Genomic DNA, 10000 nt, shown 5'->3' on the forward strand with positions numbered 1-10000 from the left:
ATAAAAACAAAATAAAACAAAAATAAAATAAAATGAAATAAAAAATTTATGAAGCCTATAAGGATTATTAAGAAACCAAAGCAGTAGATAGATTATAAATATATAACATGTAAAATATTTTTAAAATAAAAATTTATGTGATAAAATTATTAGTTGTTATTCATAATTTTAATACAGTAAAATTTTATTTTTTAAAAACCAATGAGTTCGTCCAAATATTATAAAATTATAGTATAAAAAAATATATTTATAAATATTTTTATTTTGAAAATGTTGCAAAGAAGAATATATAAAAAAAAAAATATAAAGGTTATGCTTTTGTTATATAAACAAATAATTTTTTTATTTCATAACTTCTAATATATATTTATATATAATATCCTTTTTTCTGTTATGTTCAATAAAATAAATAGGAATATCATATTATTATTATAACATTGTAATGTAATATAGAATAAAATGTATCTATATAGCCAATAAATTCATTATTCTTTATATAGGCATAATATTATATAAATATTTCATTTTACAATAAATATAATAATAATATATATATATAAATTTTATATGTTTTTTTTTTTTTTTTTTTTTTTTTTTTTTAATTCACCTATTCTATTCTTCAATTGCTGCATATATTATATATATATATATATATATATATATATATTTATTTATTATATATATTATTTACATATTATATATTTATATATATATAATATTATAAAGGTAGAAATTAAATATCATACTATTATTATATAATGTTTATAATTCTTAATAAAGAAAAAAAAAAATAAAAATAAATAATAAATAATATTTTTTTAAATCCTATAAATTATAACAAATGGATTAATTAAAAATGTTTATAAAGATAATGTAAAAGTATATATATATATATATATATATATATATATATATTTTTAATTTTTGTATAAAAAGAAACACTTTATAAATATAAATCTATATTTTGTTATAAATTATATAAAAAAAAGAAAGAAAAGAAAAATCTATATTTTATATGTTGCCTTATATATAACATTTTGTATTATTATGATTATATATATGTAAAAAAAAAAATATATATGTTTAAAAATATATATATATATAATTAATTAATTAAATGGTTTATAATATTTTAAAAGATTTAAGAACTATATTGTTTTGCGACATATAGTAATATATATATAATATATATATATATATATATATATATATTACTATATTTATATAACCTTCATTTTGAAATATTGTTTATTTTTTTTCTTTGAATTGGATAATATTATACAAGAAAAGAGTTGAGATATGAAATGATAAACTTAAAAGGAAAAAAAAATATAAAATAAATTATAAAAATTATATAGTTACATAATTTGAAATATTGTGTTGTGAGTTTACAACATATTGATAAGTAAAATAAAATAAATAAATAAAAATATAATTATATATATATATATATATATATATATATATTCTTATTTTGTGTACTTTAAAGAATATTAAGAATCATGGATAACAATGGACTTGTTCTTAAAGTAGAAGGTAACGAGTTGTTAATAAACCAAGTGAATAATGAAGGTACCAAGAGAAATTTTAATTTATATTTATATAAATTAAAAACAAAAAATGACAAATTAAGATATTATGAAATAAATAATTGTATAACATCTGAAAATTATGTTAAGGGATATATAAATGAAAATGGTAATATGGTATTACTTTATGATGAACAATTTTATATATATGAAAATGAGAAGAAGAAGAAAAGTTGTTTAATAAATTTAAGTGATTGTGAACCTGTGGATTTTATATATTTTAAGAAACATTTAATTTTTATTGAGAATAAGAAAATTTCTTTATTTCAAGCCAAACAAAATGGAAAAAGTATGGTCATGTTAAATTTAAAAGATATACCATTAAAAATAAATTTTTGTTCATATAAAAATTTATTCTATTTATGTACAAGGAAGAGATTATATTTTTTAAAATTATTTTATGTGAAAGAAAATAAAACATTAAAAGTGAAAAATACAAATATGAGTCTTCCTATAAAAAATATAAATGATCAATATGCATATCATTCTTACAGAAATTTAATTCATAAAATTGATCAGAAGTACAAAGAAGTTATACATGTCTGTTGTTATTCTGATCGAGAAGTTACCATTTATAAATTTGTAAAGGGGCAATATAAAAATAAAAAAAAATGTTTACACAAATTAACTGTAAAGGAATTTAATAATGACAAAATTCGTGGCGCATTTTTCTTTAAAGTCAAGTTAGAAAATAGTCTTAAAGGACAAATCAAAACAAGTCATTATATAAATGATATGACTGATCATACGGACATCAACCATAATAATAATAATAAAAAAGATGACAATAAAAATGATGACAATAAAAATGATGACAATGAAAATGATGATAACAACAACAATCATAATAATATTGTTAATAATAATATTATTAATAATAATATTGTTAATAATAATATTGTTAATAATAATATTGTTAATAATAATATTGTTAATAATAATATTGATGACAATCACCTAAATGAACCAAGTGATGAGGAAGATATCATAAAATTGTACCTTTTAATATATAACGAATGCGGAAAAGTTTTAATTTATTTTATTGATTATTTAAATGAGAAATATTTTAAATTTGGATTAACTCATATTAAAAACGAATTTGTTGTATATATGCAACTACCTTTTAAACCATTTTATATATATAATACATCGGATATTTTTAGAAAAAGAGTAATAAAGCAAAAAAATATTATACAAAAAAAAAAAAAGTTATCAAACAATTATAATAAGTATTTAGAATATATATTAAATAAAGAAGTATATGTTAAAAATCATTTTTTCTTTGAGTGTGTTTTAGTAGAAGAAAAGTATGCAACTATATATACTATTCAAATGAATTATGAGTTTTTATCAAATCATGAAGAGGGACAAGAATTAGTTTGTATGGATTCAAAAGATTCAAATCATAAGATTATGGCAATAAAAGAAAAAAATGAAAATTGTGATAATAACCAAGAGCATGGTAATCAAAACAAATTAAGTCATATGTTAAAAGAATCCAAATTTTCTTGTTATTCCGATAGTGATTCTTATATAGATAGTGAAATCACTTGGACGGATAGTCAAGCAGTGAGTGAACATTTATCTTTTTATACAGACACTGATTCCCAAATAGAAAATGATATAGATAAAAATGAAAAGACACAGGATAATTTAAATGATGATATGAAAATAAATCAAAACAATAAGGAAGACAATCATAATAATAAAACGAATTCGATGGAATTATCATTACACACAGATACTTGTTTAAAATCAGATGAGGAAGAATCGAACGTAACAAATTATTTGAACAATTTTAAAAGTAGTGATATACAAAAGGAAGATATAAATAAAGAATTAGATGAAAATGTAACATATGTAGAAGAATGTACTAATAAAGAAAACATTGATATGGTGAATAAATATGATGAACATGTATGTGATATATATAATGATCAAACTATTTATCAGAACAATATAAAATTTAGCGAAGAAAATTCATACATAAATAAAGAAATATGTTCATCATCCAAGAATATGAATGAAGAAGAAGTAAACCATGAAATGACACATTTCGAAACAGTTGTTGTATCAAAATTAAATTTAGAAGAGAATCATATAAATGAAGTTGAACAAAACAAATCAAATATGATAACTAATAATACAAATATAAATTCGTTACAAGAAAGTAGTGATATATGTATCAAAGAAAATAATAATATATCATGTAATGGATATATTGATGTAATAAATCATAAACATGTGGATAATGTAAATAATACCAATAATAAAATAGGAAATATTACACAGGATGACTTTAATAGTTATGCTAATAAGAATACCATGGAAAATGTGGAAGAAATAGAAGTGAATAATACAGTTCCAAAAGATATAAATATGTATTACCCAACACAGTATAAAAATTCTAGTGATGGTTCATATAATTCTTCTTTATCGATGCAAAATGAAAATATGAAAATGTCAGTGTATTCGCACTCGAAGGACGAAAGTAGCGAAGCATTTTATTATATTAGTGAGGACGAGGGGGAATATTATGACTTAAAAAAAAATATGGATGATGAGACGGCAGATGAAATAAATGATGATATAAAAGAAGAAATGGAACATGATATAAAAGAAGAAATGGAAGATGAAATAAAAGATGAAATGGAAGATGAAATAAGAGATGAAATGAGAGATGAATTAAAAGATGAAATAGGAGATGAATTAAAAGATGAAATAAGTGATGAAATAAAAGATGAAATAAAAGATGAGATAAAAGATCAAGTAGAAAATAAAATAAATGATGATATAAAAGATGAAATAAGAGATGAATTAAAAGATGAAGTAGAAAATAAAATAAATGATGAAATAAAAGATGAAATAAAAGATGAAATAAGAGATGAAATAAAAAATAAAATAAATGATGAAATAAATGATGAAATAAATGATGAAATAAATGATGAAATAAATGATGAAGACACAATTGGAATGGCAATTGAAAATAAACCAGACATGCAGGAATTAAATTGCAAGATAATTGCTGAGAAACTATTTGAAAATGAGAAAATTGAACAAATTAATGAGAAGGATAATATGAAGAATGATAATAATGATAATAATGATAGTAATGATAATGATGATAATGATAACAATGATTATAATGATGATAATAAAAATATCGAGAAGAAAAGCAAAAAGAAAAGAAAGAAAGAAAAAGAAAATATAGATGAAAATATAACAACAGATTATGAATCCTCAAAAAATATTAGAGAAGGCAAAAAAATCAAGATAAATGAAATAGAGAATGAAGAAAAGAAAAATGTACAAAGAAAAGAAATTGAGAAACAAAATAATAATATATCAAAAGGTAAAAAAGATGTAGAAGATGTATTTTCTGATTTAGATATTGAATCATCTAATAATTCTACAAATCAATTAGATAATAAGATAGGAAATAAAAATAAATATAATTTTACAACAATGTCATCTATGATTAAACTTAATATATCTTTAAAAAGATATAGCAATTTGGTTGATTTAATTAATGTAAAAGATTACAAACTAGTTAAAAAAACCATTGCTAATCTTGGGAAAAAATATTGTATTAAATTATTAGATTTTCTTTTAGATGCATTATTTAGAAATAAATATTTTATGAACAGGTTTTATTTATGGATTAGAAATATTTGTAAACAACATAAAGATGTACTCAAGTCAAAAAAATATCGTAAAATAATAACCAAATTATCAGAAATAGCAAACGGCAATTTAAAAAATGAAGAAATATTAAACCATGTTATTGATAAAATAAATTTTACAATAGATCATATAATTAAAAATCAAGTTTTTGACAATGTAGAAGTACTCAATTATAGAGATGGAACCATAATAAAATGATACCACAAAAACAGACAAACAAACAAAAAAAAAAATATATAATATAAAATAAAATAATATATATAAAATAATATATATATATATATATATATATATATAAGATAAAATTATTTATTATTCTTCTTTAATTTCCTTTTTTTCTTCTTTTTTAAAGAAGAAAATATTAATTTAATATGGTTTATTTTTTTTTCTCAAATGTTATAAATATATATATGTATTTATTTATTTTTATATATATCTATATCTATTTATTTATGTTTGAATTTATTTATTTTTAATTGCCTCTTTTTTTTTTTTTTTTTTTTTTTGTATATATACTTCCATGTTAAATGTAAATGGAGGAAGTGTTGTATTGTAATTCATACTTAATAATTAATATATATAAATTTATTCATTTTTTTTTTATAAATATTTAAAAATTAAAATTTTATAAATATTAATTCTTAAAACATAATATTAAAAAGTTACATATTATTTTTTTTTGGACAATTTTTTTTTTTTTTTTTTTTTTTTTTTGCACCATTAAAAAAATGAGCAAAAATAAAAAAAAATAAAATATTTTTGAACGAATAAGAAAAAAAAAAAATAAAAAAAATTAAAAAATTAAATGGTTATATATTTTATATATTTTTTATATTTTATATTTTCTGTTTTATTTTATTATTTTTTTTTTTTTTTATACGTAACAGTTTTGAATATATATATTTTTATTCATTTATAGAATAACTATTTATTTATGTATTATAATATTTTAAAATATAATTTTAATGAATTTAAAAAATAAAACAAAATGAATAATTTTATATTTAAAAATATAGTGCAATTATTCTAATGTGTTGTATATAGATAAATTGTATGAACAAATATTTATATATATACCAAATATATGAATTTATAAATATTGGTATAATAATCATTAAATACATTATGGTAAAAAAGCTTAGTTTTAAGATTTAGATTTTTTTTTTTTTTTTCTCGGCGTGTATCTTTTAGAAATAAACAAAAAAAAAAAAAAAAATGGATAAATTAATAAAAGAAAATATTAATGATGTTTTTTTATCCTACAATGATATGAGTAATTCTAAAATTTCTAAATGTATATATAAAGTATCACATATGTGTGTACACATATATATATATATATATATATATATATATTACCACACTTTTCTTATATTTATTTCCATTTTATATTTCCATAATATTTATAGTACAAGATAACGAAAGTGAAAGCAGTGAGGAATCATACAAAGATGTAAACAATTTTTTACAACAATCTAGTGATTCTCATTCTACATGTTCTTATGAAAGTGAAAATCAATATATCTTTAATAACAATTCTGAAGATGAAAGAACAGCTCCAATTATTTCATATGTTAGTCAAAATTATATTTGCAAAAAAGAAAGAAAATATAAAAAATCATACACAGCTAGCTATATTAATAATATGAACAGGTTAATAAAAAAAAAAATAAAAAAAAAAAAATAAAAAAATAAAATAAAAAAAAAAATAAAAAAAAAAAAAAAAAAAAAATAGCTAGTATAATATATATAACTATAATAAAATTCTCGTTATAATATTTAAAAACATATATTTTTTCATATATTTACGTAAGATAGTATTGACAATTTCCCTTTTAAAAGTTACGGACATGTACCTAGTATATCTGATAAAATAAAGTAAGTTTCTTCGTTATATATATATAGATATATATATGTTTGTGTGTTTTTATAATATATTATTTACATTTTGTAACATCAGAGAATTAAGCAATTTTCAATGGAAACCTCTAGGGAAAAATGTTCCTAAAATATCCTTAATAAATTTATCACATAAAAAAGCATGGGATATAGGAAAAGAAGGTATGTTATTATATTTATGGGAAATATTAACAAATGAAACTACTAGACTATATATATATATATATATTTATATTTATATATATATTTCATTTTTTTTTTTTTTTTTTTTTTTTTTATGAATAGGTTGTAATGGAATACTGATAAAAAATTTATTTGAAAGTTATAAAAAGACAAAATTAAATTATATGGTATTAGATGGTACTAATTTAGGTATGCAAAAAATGAAAAGTATTGGTTTATATTTTCTGGTATTTGAAAATACATATATATATATATATATATATATATATATATATATATATATATTTAATTATGCAAATAATATTTCATTCTGTAGATAAATTTTTAACTGTGTACTCTCGTACATATCAAGAAACCATTAATGGTGTTAATCCAAGTGTACTTAAAATATTCAGGTAATGTCTTACACAAAGAATAATATTTTACATAATGATATATTATGATATATATATATATATATATATATATATTTATTGATTTATCTATTTATCATTATATTTTGTTTTAATGTAGCTTTTTTGATTTGGAAGAAGGCTATTTCTTATATGATGTTAAAAGTATTCATTTATTTAAAAAGGGGAAAAAAAAGAATAAAGAGAGAAGCATTATATTAAAGGATTTGAATGATTCATTTTATAATGCAATACTTATATGTATGAATGAAATAATAAAATATTTAAAAATATGTGATTTTAAAAATAATTTAAAGAGTAAAATAAAAAGTGCGAAAAATGATAGTAATACCTCCTCAGGAACATCCATAACAGAAGTAGATGAAAAAACCTATTTTGTTAAATCAGTCAAAAATGAAAAAAATCTTTATAATAATAATATGAAAAATGTTATCACAACCAATAAAAGAAAAACATTAGAAAAAAATAATATTTTAATAAATGATATAATTCCTAATAATATAGTTAAAAAAAATTATGTTTCATTTAAAAACAAGAATTATAAGAATAAGGAAAAAATTCAAATAGCGCACAACGTATTTTCAAATAATACAGAAGAAAGTGGCTATAAATATTTAAAGGATATAATAAAAAAAGAAGAAAACGAGTTAAAAGAAAATGACGAGTTATATAATAATAGTTATAGTGGCTATTCATCCCATACATCAGTTAGTGTTAATCAAGATATGTTAAGATAAACAGATATGAATAGAAAAAAAAAAATGGCCCATATTCTTTTTATATTAAATATATTTTGTTATACCACAAATATATATATATATTAATAAATATTTTATAATAATGTTGTAATTACCATGGATGCAGGAATAGGTTTTATTAAAGCCAAATGATTAATTAAATGTTTACAAATACATATATATATATATATATATATATATATATTTACATTCTTATATGTTTCGTATGTATGCTTATAATGTTAGTTAAACATTATAAAAAACTTTAAATTACAAATTTATTTTTTTTTAAGCAGCTTATTTAAAAACTAATAAAAAAATAAATTATATAATTTTACTAATATAACCATAAAAATTACAATTAAATATTATCACATAAATATTATATGAGCTTAGGAAAGGGAACAAAAAAAAAAAAAAAAGATACATACATACGTCTTTTTTATATGGATTATAATAAAGAAAAAATAATATATTTAATAAAAAATTTAATTTTTTTATTTATACAACAATTTCTACAAAATTTCATAATATAAACAAGGAGTATAATTAATAAAAAAAAAAAAAAAAAAAAAAAAGAAAAAGAAAAAGAAAAAGAAAAAAGAAATGTAAATCAAAGAACAGCATACTGCATAATTGAAAACAGTATACAACTCAAAAGATATTATATATATACAGTGATTTTGTAAACATACTTTTATAAGAAATATTATTGAATTTAAAAAATTCATGATATGAAATTACAAATGCATATACGAAAAAATATAAAAAAAGAAAAAAAAAAAAAAAAATTGGAGAATAATATATACGAAATAATTCTTAAAAATAATAAATATAAAAAAAAAAAAAAAAAAGTTTAATAAATAGAAATAAATATATAAGAATTAATACGTATAATATTAATACTTCTTTCTTTAGTTTTTTCTTTTGGAAATATATACCTTTTCTTAACAATTAAAACATAGGTATATAATATATGTATTATTATATATATAATTATATAAGATCAAATATATATAAATATATATATCATTTAAAAGATATTCATAAAAACATTTAAAACAATGAAGAAATAATACATCTATATAAAAATTATATACGTGTATATTTTTCGAATTGTCTTTTTTATTTTATTTTGTATTTTTAAGCACTTAATTTTTCATTGCAAAATAAAAAAATTTCAATCATCTCTTTTTTAATTTTAAAATATAGTTATTGTATTGCTCCTAAAAAAAAAAGAAAAAAAAAAAAAAATTATATAAATATATATTATATATAAATATTATAGATACATTTATGTTCAGGATATACATCAATCTGCTACACTTTTCAACTATTAAATATAAAATTTTATATTAACTTACTTCTAATGTTTTTAATTTCATACAACTTTCAGGGATGTCTTTATAATTAATTTTTTGTTCTGAAAAAGAAAATAAATAAAACATATATATATATATATATATATATATATATATATATATTATGAACATAT

General features: G+C 17.7%; 3 protein-coding genes across 4 annotated transcripts in view; 2 read left to right on the forward strand and 1 right to left on the reverse strand.

The window, feature by feature from the left end:
* Window positions 1-1502: 1502 nt before the first annotated feature.
* Window positions 1503-5471, forward strand: PF3D7_1136600 (conserved Plasmodium protein, unknown function; the record flags this gene model as incomplete). The annotated part of the gene is made up of 1 exon (XM_001348012.1): window positions 1503-5471. One exon carries the CDS (start codon window positions 1503-1505, stop codon window positions 5469-5471), a length of 3969 nt encoding a protein of 1322 aa, XP_001348048.1.
* Window positions 5472-6488: 1017 nt separating this feature from the next.
* Window positions 6489-8505, forward strand: PF3D7_1136700.1 (conserved Plasmodium protein, unknown function; the record flags this gene model as incomplete). 2 transcript variants are annotated; one of them, XM_001348013.1, is made up of 7 exons in its annotated part: window positions 6489-6546; window positions 6683-6926; window positions 7092-7151; window positions 7234-7334; window positions 7458-7544; window positions 7672-7750; window positions 7869-8505. In XM_001348013.1, 7 exons carry the CDS (start codon window positions 6489-6491, stop codon window positions 8503-8505), a joined length of 1266 nt encoding a protein of 421 aa, XP_001348049.1. The 2 variants fall into 2 exon arrangements, with proteins under 2 accessions (XP_001348049.1, XP_024329133.1); XM_024473328.1 differs by lacking the exon at window positions 7092-7151.
* Window positions 8506-9689: 1184 nt separating this feature from the next.
* Window positions 9690-10000, reverse strand: part of PF3D7_1136800 (DnaJ protein, putative) — a gene marked incomplete at both ends in the record, with an annotated part of 1761 nt that continues 1450 nt past the window's right edge. Inside the window, 2 exons of the mRNA XM_001348014.2 lie at window positions 9690-9731; window positions 9870-9928. Coding sequence (XP_001348050.2) covers window positions 9690-9731; window positions 9870-9928 — 101 coding nt within the window. The remainder of the gene's footprint in view (window positions 9732-9869; window positions 9929-10000) is intronic.

The sequence above is a fragment of the Plasmodium falciparum genome (assembly GCF_000002765.6).
Source record: "Plasmodium falciparum 3D7 genome assembly, chromosome: 11".
NCBI classification, from domain to species: Eukaryota; Apicomplexa; class Aconoidasida; order Haemosporida; family Plasmodiidae; genus Plasmodium; species Plasmodium falciparum.